At 44.8% G+C, this 13,559-nt stretch overlaps 1 protein-coding gene across 1 annotated transcript in view; it reads right to left on the bottom strand.

The window, feature by feature from the left end:
* Positions 1-13,281, bottom strand: part of LOC119172631 (uncharacterized) — a 75,410-nt gene extending 62,129 nt beyond the window's left edge. Inside the window, exon 1 of the mRNA XM_075892656.1 lies at positions 12,869-13,281. Within this exon, the coding sequence (XP_075748771.1) occupies positions 12,869-12,974 (106 nt within the window). The 5' untranslated portion in view covers positions 12,975-13,281. The remainder of the gene's footprint in view (positions 1-12,868) is intronic.
* Positions 13,282-13,559: the final 278 nt, after the last annotated feature.

Consider the following 13,559-nt stretch of genomic DNA (forward strand, 5'->3'; position numbering starts at 1 on the left):
CATGGCCAAAACCAAGAATGTCAGTGAGGCTAGAATTTTCTGTAACGATTTCAGCGTAACCGCGAGCATGGGGGCGTGTCGTTGATAAAGAGTGAGAGATAGAAAATAGTGGTACTGATTGCACGTAGATGTAGCTTCCAACATACATTGGTTTAGAGTTCCCTTTGGTTGCAATTTCCGCTACGTAAAACAGGTTCGTTTACTCAATAAATCAGTGGACCAAATGGTGCATACTCGTGCAACTCCTGCATTTGTTTTTGTTGCTAATAACTAGCCTGTCTTCTAAGTCACCCTCTTTAGGGTGCTTGTACATTGTTTTCAGTCTAATTATTGAGTGTAACTTTTTCGATGAAGCATGATCTTCGCAGTTATTTCTGGCAACACCGTTAAAGAAACTTACAGATGCTCGTTGAACAATGTTTGGCTAGCGGGATACCATACTGTGTCTGACAGAATGAAACTGTGGTGCAAGTCATTATATCGGCTGAAGTTTTAATACAAGAGTTTTCTTTTCAGTTAAACTGTAAATAATTTAGACGAAGTTTGCGCAGGTGTGATGCTTTCGTGAGCGATTTGTCAATCTGCTTGAATAATGTATCATGATAATGATGCTGAATAATGTACCTACATTATTCAGTATCATTCTTATGATTCTCAGCCTTTGTTACTCCACTAAAGAGTGAAGGCTTCTCCCAATGATCTCCAGTGTACGTTATCCTGTGTGAGGAGATTCCATTCTATCCCTTCGAACTTCCTAATTTTGTCACTAGAGTTGTTTGCCTTCCTGAAAGGTCTAAATTATCCTTTGTATGTCTAGACCCTGTAGAATGAGATGGCTAGCAAACCACGTGAGCGCAAAATACTGCTTGTCGCACAATTAAAGATATAAATATGTTTGCAAGGGAAATCGTGTGCACAGCCTCGGTCTTACTCTTGTAAAATATTTCATTCAACCAAACAGCCGGCATCGTAAACACTCCGAGATCGACGCATGCGGGCCCTGTATACATCATCGCTTATCTTTTTTATGGCGTCACTTGCGGCGGTAGCACAGCGGGACGACAAAGCGTAGACCGTTATCGAAGTGTATACACAAGCGTTCCGCATTGACAATTTCGAACGCGGGCCGAACGACAGCGAAGAGGCGAGCATTGGGTTGGACGCAATGGTATTGCCCGGGGGGCCCCAGAGCAAAAACATTGATTTGATTTTTTTTCTTTGCAGTCAGAATGAGCTGCTCTTCAGCGATACATTTCAAAGGACCACATGGCCTCTCTTTTAGCACTGCATTGATGATGGAAATCAGCAAGAGGTACACGTGAGCGATAATAAAGTGGAGGAGGGAAAACAGTGAAAGCAAGAGCAGGAACTGAAATAATCTAGGCATGTAAAGTGAAAGACGGGGTGCACGAACACACGGACGTCTTGTTCGCGCTGTCGATGGTGGGTCGTTTTCAAACGGGCAAAGTGGCTCTGCGAGAGAAGGGAGCGGTCCGGCCGCCGTCAGGCACGATTCGCGTATCTCTCACAAAGTCGACGCGTCTCGAGGTTGCGAATTGCCGGCCATAAAACAGTTTCCTCTCATACCGCCATCATTTTGCTTTTCGTTTATCATTTATGCTTCGAGGCTCGCTCGAGTACGCAGAAGCGTGTACCTCGCCTGGTGCGTCGCTCGAAGGTGGCGAGATTAAGGAATTTTGAGAGGAGGGACCATAACTAGCTAGGTTCGTATAGATGCCGATTAATGAAATACAAAATGAATGTAGTTATTTAGAAAGAAAATATGTGAAAGAACTGAAATTCGTTTGCGTATTCACTGATGCTATAAGGAAGGAAGGAAAATAGGAGGAAAAGAACGGCATGGAGGTTAACCAGCCTATAGGCAGCCGGTTTGCTACCCTGCGAATGGCAGGGGGATGGGGAGATGAAAGATAGAGAGCAGAGAGGGAAGAAAGATAAACACAGCACATTCAGCAGCACCCGCGCGCACACTCAGTCGCAGTCCAGTCTTGTCTTTCGCCTTGTGTGACATTGCTGTTACAGCCGCTTGTTTAATGCTAGAAGCTAATGCTATAGCATCAGCTTCTAGAAGCTGATGCTATAGAAGCTCATGCTTCTAAAAGCTGATGCTGATGCTAGAAGCTGACAGAAGCTACACATGAGGTATGCAAAGTGCCCTCGCGCAGCAGAAGCATTATCTCTTAGCACACGTAACGCCATCATATTTACGAATTGTTGCCTAATACTTGCTATAATATTCGCGATTTTTCAGCACGTTTTCGTGCTAGAATATAGTGCTCTTTCTAATGCACCTCCTTTCAGTGGGTCAGTTTCAATGAGCCTCAGCACGCTGAATGGCGTTTACGAGATTTGTGATTTCCGTTTGCGCTTCCAGGGAACTGTATGGAAACATTTGTAATGTGAAGCGCCCTATTGCCTCAGGCAAATAAAGAGCACAGGAGTACAAATCTCCGAGTTTTGCGTTCAGCAGCCACGATATGATGATAACACGGGTTATGGTGTTGGGCGACGAATTCTTTTCGGCCACCTAGAATTTTTTAACATGCAATGGTTTTGAGTACACTATTGTTTTGAAATTTTGCTCCCTCGAGAGACAGGCCGTAGAGGCCATAGAGGCCGCGTTTCGGTGTAGTCGGAATACCAGAGCGTTAAAGAACCCCAGGTCGTTGTATTTTTGCAAGCCCCCCCCCCCCCCCTCCCATCTTCTACGACGTAGTCATTATGATATTGTGGCTTTCAGACATAAAACTGCCCGATTTGTATCAAATCACGAACAATATCACACCGACTCCTGCAGTTGAACGCTGCGGAAAAAAAAATCACACCAGTGTGACTTATACTGGTAGCGATGTGTTCCCTACCACGAACCAGTAATACGTATCCTTCTGCACTCAATGCTGTCATTGCAATGTATGTATCGATGAAAATAAGTACACTTGGCTTTCTTAGACGCCGCCGCCATTTCAAGAGAAGGTACTTCTGACATTCCATTTACAAGCTATTCGATGGTGGTCCTGAAAAATGGTGTTCCGTCTGTGTCAAAAAAGCCTTATTGCCATCATCAAAATCGGTAAGTTCTCGGAATTTCTTTCTTACTTTCAAAAGCTTTCACCACCTTGAGCGTTCATCTTTCTCAGTAAATAAGCGATGTCCCATCGTAGGTTGGGATGGACATGGATTAGACGTGGGTACTATGAGCGCAGCTACCAAGTGTTTCAAGTGACGGAGTGCAAAACGTTGTTGAGAATCAGGAACTGAAAGATTGAAGATGTTACTTTCCCAGTAAAAAAAAAAAGAGGGGGGCGGAAAAAAAGGGGTGTCTGCAAAGTGAAGCTATCTTGAGTTTTCTTCAAGCAGAACTTTCACGAACACGCCGAATTGACAAGTCGTGGTTTCTATGGCAGTTTGACTAGTAGCTGTATTGCAGGCTGAAAGGAATCGAGAAATTTGACGAACTGAGCGTGCACATAACTGTAGGTGAAAGCACTGCAGGACTCAGTGGGGATCGACGTCACTCTCTGTATATATCTAATGAAGGCTGATGACAGCAGAAAATTTCAAGCACTTCTTTTTTTCTTTATGCGACTGCGCAGTCTCTGCCTCTTATGATGATGATTTTGTTTATGCTGGGAAATGCTCATTCAAAGAATAAAAATTGGCACATCCCACGTACAGTGGGAATCGATGATACGCGAGGCATGAATGAGAAAGGCTGATACGTCACTTTAAAGTTAGCACAACGTTACGAGGTGGAGGTAAATGATGCCATACATGACTTCCGTTTCATGATTATCATGTTTAGATGTATCATTTACCTTCGTCATCTATTCACGTCATGAACGTGATACCAAATTTAGTATATGTGGAGCTAGCTAAATGGCCGCGTGCACGCTATGAGCGTGACATGTTCTCACGTTCTTACATGACACGCGTATCAAGATTTATTATCATGTTTGCACCAGTCGTATATTTCGTCATTCATTGACGTCACGTAACACCAAATTATCATATGTGGAGCTAACAAAACGGCCGCGAGCGCATCATGAAGGGCCCAATATACTCCAATGTCGCGTTGACGCGCGCACCCGCTGGGCACAGAGACACTACGTTAGCAAAACGCGAGCACTCTATAGCCTGACGCCAGGCGCGAACAGCGTCCTTCGGCGCAGCCTGATTGCAACTGGTGCGAAATGCGGCATGCTGCATTTCGCGCCGACGCCATAGAGAAACATTATTCTATGCCGATGCGTTACCCAGACAACACTGCGTCTCCCTCTTTTCGTGATGGAGGGACACCGGACGCGCTGAAACGCGCATGCGACAAAGTAACGCAGCGCAGCGCGGTGCCTGCGAGTATATGGTAGGACCGGTGTCTGGCAACGCCGGTGTGACGCGACGAAATAAACGCCGAGGAGCACGTGCACTACGTCATGTCGAATTGTGTTGGTGTCTTGACTGTGGCACGTAGTCATGTGCTCGCTTGACACGCATCTGATGAATATTATGTTTGTACCAGTCACATACCTTCACCATCTATTGGCGTCACGTAATACCAAATTTGGCATATGTGAAGCTAGCGAAACAGCCGCGAGCGCATCATGAGTCTGGCATGTAGTCATGTTGTCACATGACAGGCATGTCGTGATTATCATGTTTGGATGTGTCATTTACCTATGTCGTTTGTTCGCGTCGCGTAATACCGAGTTTGGTACATGTGAAGCTAGCGGAATGGCCGCGAGCGCGCATCATGAGCGTAGCATTTACTCATGTTGTTATATGACACGCATCTCATGATTATCTTGTTTCCACCAGTATCATATCTTCGTCATCCATTGCGGTCCCGTAATACCAAATTTGGTATATGTGACACTAGCGAAGCGGCCACGAGCGCATCATGAGCGTGGCATGTAGTCATGTTGTTACATGACACGCATGTCATGATTTTCATGGTAAGTTCTGCCACTTGTGTCTGCCATGCAATCATGCCATACCATACCAGTTTTGCAACATGCCATGTGAATGAAACCACCGCAAAAGCTGCAGGACCATGAAACCTAACTCATGACAGTCATGACATACATATCATAATTTTCATGTTATGACTACTCAAATATGTTCTCCCTACAGTCATGTTATGCCATACCAAGTTTGGTATCGACATCATTATTGAAACGGCCAGGAGAGCTAAAAGCCGTAGGTGGCTAGATAGATAGATAGATAGATAGATAGATAGATAGATAGATAGATAGATAGATAGATAGATAGATAGATAGATAGATAGATAGATAGATAGGTAGGTAGGTAGGTAGGTAGGTAGGTAGGTAGGTAGGTAGGTAGGTAGGTAGGTAGGTAGGTAGGTAGGTAGGTAGGTAGGTAGGTAGGTAGGTAGGTAGGTAGGTAGGTAGGTAGGTAGGTAGGTAGGTAGGTAGGTAGGTAGGTAGGTAGGTAGGTAGGTAGGTAGGTAGGTAGGTAGGTAGGTAGGTAGGTAGGTAGGTAGGTAGGTAGGTAGGTAGGTAGGTAGGTAGGTAGGTAGGTAGGTAGGTAGGTAGGTAGGTAGGTAGGTAGGTAGGTAGGTAGGTAGGTAGGTAGGTAGGTAGGTAGGTAGGTAGGTAGGTAGGTAGGTACGCTCAATGTCGCTGAAGTTCGCTAAGAAATACTTCGCATTTAAAACGTTTGTACTAGCTATAGCGTCCACAATGGGGTTTATTATTACAACTGCCAGTTGCACGAGGAGCAAAGAAAGAGAAAAGTGAAAATAGCGGGCACGCTATTCAAACATGAATGATTTCGACGGTGCTCTTATGTCAGCGTATTAACATTTCTCTACGTGCGTGTACGTCTTGTTCCGACTGCGCGTTTGCTTTGAAATACTGACGTAGTCTCTGTTAACGCGTCACTCGAATGTTCTAGAGTGAAGAGCATAGGACTGTACAACGCTGAAAATTTGTGTTTCGTTGCATAGGTAGGCTACATTATGCTGAAAGCATGAAAGCTTGCAGCATGATAGTGCATCAAGTCGAGAGGAGTTAGAACGACCACCCTCTCAGCGAACAAACTGTAATTCCTTTCGCGTATTAAATTGAAAGAAAGGCAAAAGTAGTAAGTTTCGTAGGGTTCATTAATGACAATTACAGTCAAGTACATGGTGGTCCACTGTTAAATGGAACACCGGAGCATGTAGCGGCATCTCTGTGCCACCACTGGGCAAGACCTGCAACGAGATTAGCAAAGGCGCATTGCACGCTCTGAACCGTTCTCCTTCAAGTTCTTTATTGATACAAGTTCTTATTACTACATGAAAATACACAACACTTGTTAGACCCATAGCCGCTAGCTAGTACGGGGTCTAATAAAACGTACATTCAAAGGTCGTCGTCCGCTTCCGTATGCTTCTGTGGTTCAAATAGTTTCACAGCACATCGTTCACGAGACGAACGACTGCCAGGAAAAGTGCTCACCGCGTCTGCACGAAGCTCTTTGTAACAGCTAAATCGTCGCGAAACGAACCGTTCAAGTGCCAAAGAGCACGGCTTAACGCGTTCATTGCGCCTGCGTGAAACTCGTTGCAGCCTCAACCCGGCAGTGGCCCCAAGCTGCCGCCACACGCTCAGATGTTTCCTTTAACAGTGAAACGCTGTGTGTGTGACTAGGCGCAACAAAGCTCTCTCTCTATACACTTCAAGTAGAAACATTTTACATGGGACGTTGGGCAGTGCCAAATTTATTTCATGAGAGCCCATAACTTGTTTGCTGTAATTGCTTAGTAGCAAGTGAAATTTAAGTCTTCCGTCAATCAAAATTTTCGCGTACAACTCACTGTAGAAAACATGGTCAACGAACTCGTAAGCTTTCTCGAAAAGACAGCGTTGAAAACACAACAGGGTATAAAAGAAGTGCTATAAAGGAAGGAAAGAACTAAAGAGGGGTGAAAGACACGCTAACTAGTCCAGAATAACTAGTATGCTACCCTACTCAGGGGACTTGGGTGAACTAACGGGGCAAACATGCGCAGAGTAGAGGCCTCTCTTATTTATTGCTAGCCTACTCCCCATGCTTCGACACCTGTATTTACGCGTGTTTGCAGCTGTTTGTCATAGTATTTGTTCCGTTTTCCTTAATAGCTGATGATAAAGTAGGTGGTTTGGACCGGAGCGTACAGAGTTAAAGAAACTGTGTTGGCGGAAAGCAGCGCCAGCTCTTTGTGCATTGTTGACTGTGGCCGAGTAAACGAAGGGACCTGTGGTTCACCGCCTTCCCCGGCCACCGGAGTTCTCGTGGGAGCTCAATTAGCCGGGAGTTCAATTCTCTTCGGCGTCGGGTGCCTTATCGGCTCTCCGAGGTGCGAATCGTGTTGGACCGAAGCAATGGGCAACGCTTATGGCTGAGTCGCCGCTTCTCCTTCGAACGCGTTCGCGGTCGATATTGGTGCACCGAGGAAAAGATGCTAAAGTGGGCAATGCCCGAAGAACTAGCCAGAACGCTGAGTGCTATTCGAGTAGTGAACCAAAAACTCGACGGTTAGTTCTTTTACCGTGTCTCTATTTTATTATTTTTCCCGAACGCAACTTCTTTCCGCGATTCAACGAAATGTGCGTAAGGCGGCTTCTTCCTAGCGCTTTGTTGTCGCGAAGAAAGCCAGCTTGCGGGTAAAAAGCTAGTCTCGTACATTTTTTATTTCTTTTTCGTTGGATCCGGTTCTGCTCATCATTTGATGAGGAGGGAATCGCCAGAGGCACGTTCGGACTGGAAGATTCATTTTATCTAGCGTACTCCCTAGCGGCAGTGTATCTTCACTTGTGTCAGCTGTACCGGGGATCCCGTCTAAGGTAACTGCGGTGGCTAAGTATTGCTGAGACGGGCATCTACGAAAGCGCCGAGCATGCTTGATTGACGAAGCACCTGCGGCAATGGCTATGCTATGGCTTATATGTACTCCACTACGCTCATCCACAATTTTTTGATGACGCGATGCCTTAACCAGCGACTTTCGTTTGCTGCAGTTTCGGCGTGTGATAAAAAAGTGTAGGAAACAAACTAGCGTGTCCTAGCAGCTGCGCAAGACGAAAAGCCTCGATATTTACGGGCAGTACGCTTAGCAGCTCTTAGTTATGTTAGGAACAAGGTCTTTCATCGAGCTGCTTTGTTTGATGATTGCTTGCTTTCGATTCTGCGTGTGCAATTCCGCACGAAGTGACATACGTTTACGATTGATTGGCGATTCGCTGTTTGTGGTCGTACGTGCCAGTGATTGCAGATACGTGATCAAGTATAAGTAGTCACCGTTCTCTATAATATTTTGGTGTCGCAGTCAAAGCGCATTGCGTAGGCGCAACAAAAACAGCAACAAAAATTACCTTCATGTAAAAAATGACTCATTATGGAGCAAAAATATTGCAAAAATCCGCTTTTACGAGTTATTGAGATACTCACTTTTGTACAACCTTTGCCTCTTAAAGGAACGATTGTGAACATTTAAATTTTTCTGTTAAATTTTATTCCTTCATGACTTTTTTATACGGATGTCGAGAAAGCCCATAATTGACTTCAAATAAATGCTCTTCCTTTTCCGTACTGGTAGTGCATCATAATAGCTGCAATCATGTGTACCATTTATGGTGGGATGTATGAACCTCGTTGTCTGCAGAATCATTGCCATTGATCTTACAATGACAAGGTAGCCTCTGAAAATTGACTTGGTGGCCTGTTTCTGTGACGTGGTGATGCAGCTTGACAATCTCATACGTCAGCTGTTCGTGGCACCTCGTCAAAGAACTGACTGCATGCAATGCAAGGTCGACCTCTAGTCGGAAAACACATCACAATCGCTCAGTTTCTGTGATGCGATGTACTCTATAGCATTACGCAAAGCCGCAAGTTCTGCCACTATAGACATAGTGGCATGTCACAGCCTCATTCGCAGGGTTATTCCTCGAGCTAGTATAACCACGACGCAGTCTGAAACAGACACTATGGTCGGAACATCGACGTATATTTCTGGGGGAGGCGGAAAAGTTGTAGGCCCGTGTGCTCAGATTTAGGTGCACGTTAAAGAACCCCAGGTGGTCAAAATTTCCGGAACCCTCCACTACGGCGTCTCTGATAATCATATGGTGGTTTTGGGACGTTAAACTCCACATGTCAATCATATCAATCAATCGAGCATCAATGTATATGTGCAAGTGGTTACTGTATATTTTGTACAAGGGAAGCAGGCTCAATTGTTTTCGTGCTGGCGAAGGCAAATTTGATTCCTTCTGCAGTCCTGGAATTGTAAGACGTACTTGTGGGAGGGTCAGGCACAACGGAAGTTACGTTGTTTCTGCGCAGGCGTATAACCTGAAGCAAGCGATGCACGGTGTACACAGAGAATTGTACCAAATATCGTATGCAGCCTTTCAGTAGCGAGGCTTCACAAGTGGTGAGAAGGGTTTATAGCTCACCCTTCTGATTTCTCTGTCAACACAGCAAGGCAACTTCGTCACCTGGCACGTAGTCTGTGTCTGCTGGAGTGGGACACCCCAAATACAAGACATACAAGACATACATAAACTCTCAACTAGAACTTCGACCTCTGTCTGGGCTTTTTCGACATGAGGCTTTGCTTCGTTGTCGGCTTTGGTTGAGGGTTGCCTTCGCAAAAGCATGTACAACCCTCGTTGAATTGACCGACAGTGCGAAATGCGAAGTCTGCGGCACTGAACAAGACATCAGCCATCTGCTATGTCGTTGCCTTTTATTTGCCTAAGGGAGACTGCTGCTGGATCTCCGTCCTCGTCTTTCGTCGGCTCACAAGGCAGACAGAGCCCTCTTGCACTTTCTAGAGACCACTGACGCATGTCAACGTCTTTGACTTTTGCATAGCACCACTACTGCATACGCGTGATCCAATACACTACGATTGGCTCCTCTCTCTCTTCTCTTTCTTCTCTCTCACTCTTAATAATATACTTCCTGTTTCCATTCTTTCGGCGAAGGGCATCGAACCGGGCACGTACCTGGTTAACATCCTTGCCTTCTCTCGGGTTGTTTTTTCTCCTCCGTGTTTACCACTGAACAGAAATTCAATGTAGACTATCTTATCACATGGTATACAAACGGTGTAGCCTTAGTGAGAACAAGTTTACATGGTGAGCTTCATTTCCTAGCGTGTAAATACTTGAAACTGAATCAGACCTATGACTCGAAGTTACTGGTTTCAACAGATCTTCAAAAATGAAATGGAATATTTTTATAAATGTTAGCTCTGTTTAGAGCTGTACAAGCAGATTTAAGGCGCATTCCGAGGTTAAGAAATAATGTCGAAAGCGTCACAATGTACTCTAAATTCAAAGCATTCCCTTTAAAAGCATTTACGTGACGTCTTTTTAGCTACAATTTACTATTTAGTTAATTTCTAATATGTAATTTATCACAGACAAAAATTTAAAATAATCTTTGTTTAGGAAGTGTGTAGATGGCACTTGCTTCATGTATATAGATAAAAACTAAGCACTTGAATCAATAAGTGGGAACTTCAACTTCAATCTTAACCATAGGACGTTCTAAATGGAACTTACGGAACATTGGCAGAGTACCCGACCTACAATTCATTTGAGCGAATACTTTGAGAAGTGTTGTAGGTGTGAAACCAGGCTATATAAAACTAGGAACGCTCTTTAAGTCAGCTTATCGTTAAAACAGCTCTCCCATTTGAACAGGAAGTGTAAGCGATATTTGAAGCCATTAAAACCGTGAACCATTATCATTTCCTCTGAAACTTGCTTGTTTCGAATTACCATTTATTTCACTTCGAATGCCATTAGCTGTCAAACGTTTCTAGATGGGTGGCTGGTGTATGGTTGGCTGGTGTATGGCTGGTGTGAACAGTAACGAAGGATAATACAAAACATAGTTATATGCGCCGTTATATACAGAGCTATATACGTCAGACGAAATAGCCGTAAAATAACAAAAATACTGTCAGGTTACGTAAAGCTAGCCTCATAAGGGCACTGGACATAAAAGATAAAATAAAGAAAGCATAACATATGCCTAGTTACGATCACAGTCGCAGTCAATTCCTATAAAGCAGACGATTTTGGGTGGAAAGTGCACCGTGTTGGCTTGACACAATACTAGCGATTAAAAATTGCTAAGTGAACAAACTCAAGTGTCTCATACAGATAATTATAAACTATAGAGTAGAATGTCTACTTTTTTATTGTTCTAGGATATCGTGCGCACTTGCACGAAAATACGGAGTGCGTTCAGTCAGTTTTCTCAATTCGTTTTTTGAACGCGCAACACTTCTCGCACGATCTGCCCCTGTTCGTAATGTTTTATTTACTACTCTTTTGGAAGGCTAATTACTGTCAACACTGACCCACAAATCTGGATGATGGCTAATTGATTAACATTCAGGCATAACTTCAGTATTAGAAGCTTTAAGCTGCTGCTCTCGTTCGTAGATTATGCAGGAAGTGTTACCACTCTAAAAATAGGAGGCCAACTTGCAACGTCATCTTACGTTTTAAGAATTCATTTTTATTTGTAGAGGGCTATATAAACACTAGCTTTATTATTTGTACGTATAAATGAACCACACTGATGGTACTTTTCTTGATATAGTTATACATCTACTAAACTAAGCCATGTCCACATGCGTTAAAATACACTCGGAAAATGCTTTTGCCTCTACGCGCGTGTTAATATCAATTGAGCGCTTACGCATGGATGATTTAAACGTTGGTGTTTCAAACTCTGAACCACTATTCCTTGATGAGGGGCTCACTGCAGTAGCGCTTCCAGTAATAAGAATGTATTCAGGCAAGACTGTCCACTAAGCCAGTGATGTGATAGAGGTAATTACGCCACTTATTTAACAGATCACAAATCTTACCTGGACATTCCGTACGTACAAGGGCCGTATTCAATTCAATTATGCTTAGCTATTTAAACAGAAGCTGTTCTTCAGATCACTCTCACCAAAATATAGTCGTAAAAATGATACGGCTTTTTGAGAGCATGTGAAAGTTCATTATCGGCAGTCAATGAAGCGGTGAAACACAAAAGAAACACAGGTAACTTAATGGTAAGCAAAGTTTATTCAACAAGGTGCGTTGGTTTCTCCGTGTATATTATTTAGATACACGCCAGCTTCTTGTCATCCGTTTTCGAGTCTCTCGTCCCTTTCAAGTTTTTTCTTTAAAACGTTCTGACAATGAAGGTCATGTAGCTTGCCCGCTTGTACTTGTTGCTTTAATTAATAGTTTGTATCAGATAATAAGGGAAGAAAAAACCGATTTTTATTAGCTTCGCGCAGCTATAATAGATCGTAGAAATAGCCGATGCTGCATCGACAATGCGTCTTCTAGGGATCTCCAATGGTTATTGCCCTTCTCTGAATAAACTAACTGTAAATATCCACTAAATTATTCATATTATCAAACGACGTAGTGTTCGGCCGTCTATATATTTATATTATTCCTATATATGAAGCGTTCCGAAATCTTAGCAACTACCTTTCCCAGTGATACGAATACGACCGTCACGTACACGGCGATTCCTTGTTTTTCTTCGTGGTTAAAGACACGCGCCTGTGGCGAGTTTAGAGAGTTACAGCGCTTGCTTTATTGCAAATGTGCGGTGACGCTTGCGCTACCATGAAGTGAAAAACCATGTTCGGGATCTGGAGAGGGTTGGGTTCAAGAAATAGATAAAGACCAAAAGAACTTTATGACATGCTTGCCGTAGCACAGCATGGATTACGGAGGAGGTGGGGGGGGGCGCTGGACACTGTCCAGCGGGTGCGCATTAGGAAGCCCCGCATTACGCACTCTCACCACGCTATACCTCTCCCGTGACTCACCTTCGACGAGGGTGGTTATCCACAGCAGCCGACAGCAGAGAAATCCCCCCAACGCGATGGGCACGCGTCGACGGGCAGTCGCGACGCTGCTGTCCGATCCGGTCATCACGCTCACAAACAGCACTCTATGGTTTTTTTGTTTTGTTATTTTTCCGAAGCCCCCACGGAAGCTGCTGCGTGCGTGCCCCACGCCTGGACAGCGCCGGCGGGTGTGTCAGAGAGCGCGCGCCCGAAGCTGCACAGCAGCCGCTTCGTTTTTCACCCCTCTTCCCGGCGGCGTTCCTTTTCTCCCGATCGGCGCAAGCAGTCCGGCAGCGGGGAGCGAACGACAAAAACAGGGACGGCCGTGCGAGTGTGCCGCGCGGCTCTCCGCTCCCGGTTCCGACGCTTGTGGCGCGCTCGGGACGCCCAAGTCGCGGCGCTTTCCAAAGAGCCCGGCCCCGTCTTGCGGGTCAGCCGCATCGGCGTCAGCGCCAGTGGCGCCGGCGTGCGGTGGCGGCAGTTCGGTTTCGAAACAGCGGCATCAAGCCGGCCGAAAACGGGACGCTCGTTTCTCTCGTTTGCCGCCGTGGTGTGCTCTTTACTTCTCTTCCAGCTGCGCTTATCTTCACCTTGATTAGTGAATTTATGTTGTGTAGTGATGCATTGCCGTGCAAATAAGGTACTATCTCTTAATCATCAAAATCTTTCT

This window comes from Rhipicephalus microplus, chromosome 4, assembly GCF_043290135.1.
Source record: "Rhipicephalus microplus isolate Deutch F79 chromosome 4, USDA_Rmic, whole genome shotgun sequence".
In the NCBI taxonomy this organism is placed as follows: Eukaryota; Metazoa; Arthropoda; class Arachnida; order Ixodida; family Ixodidae; genus Rhipicephalus; species Rhipicephalus microplus.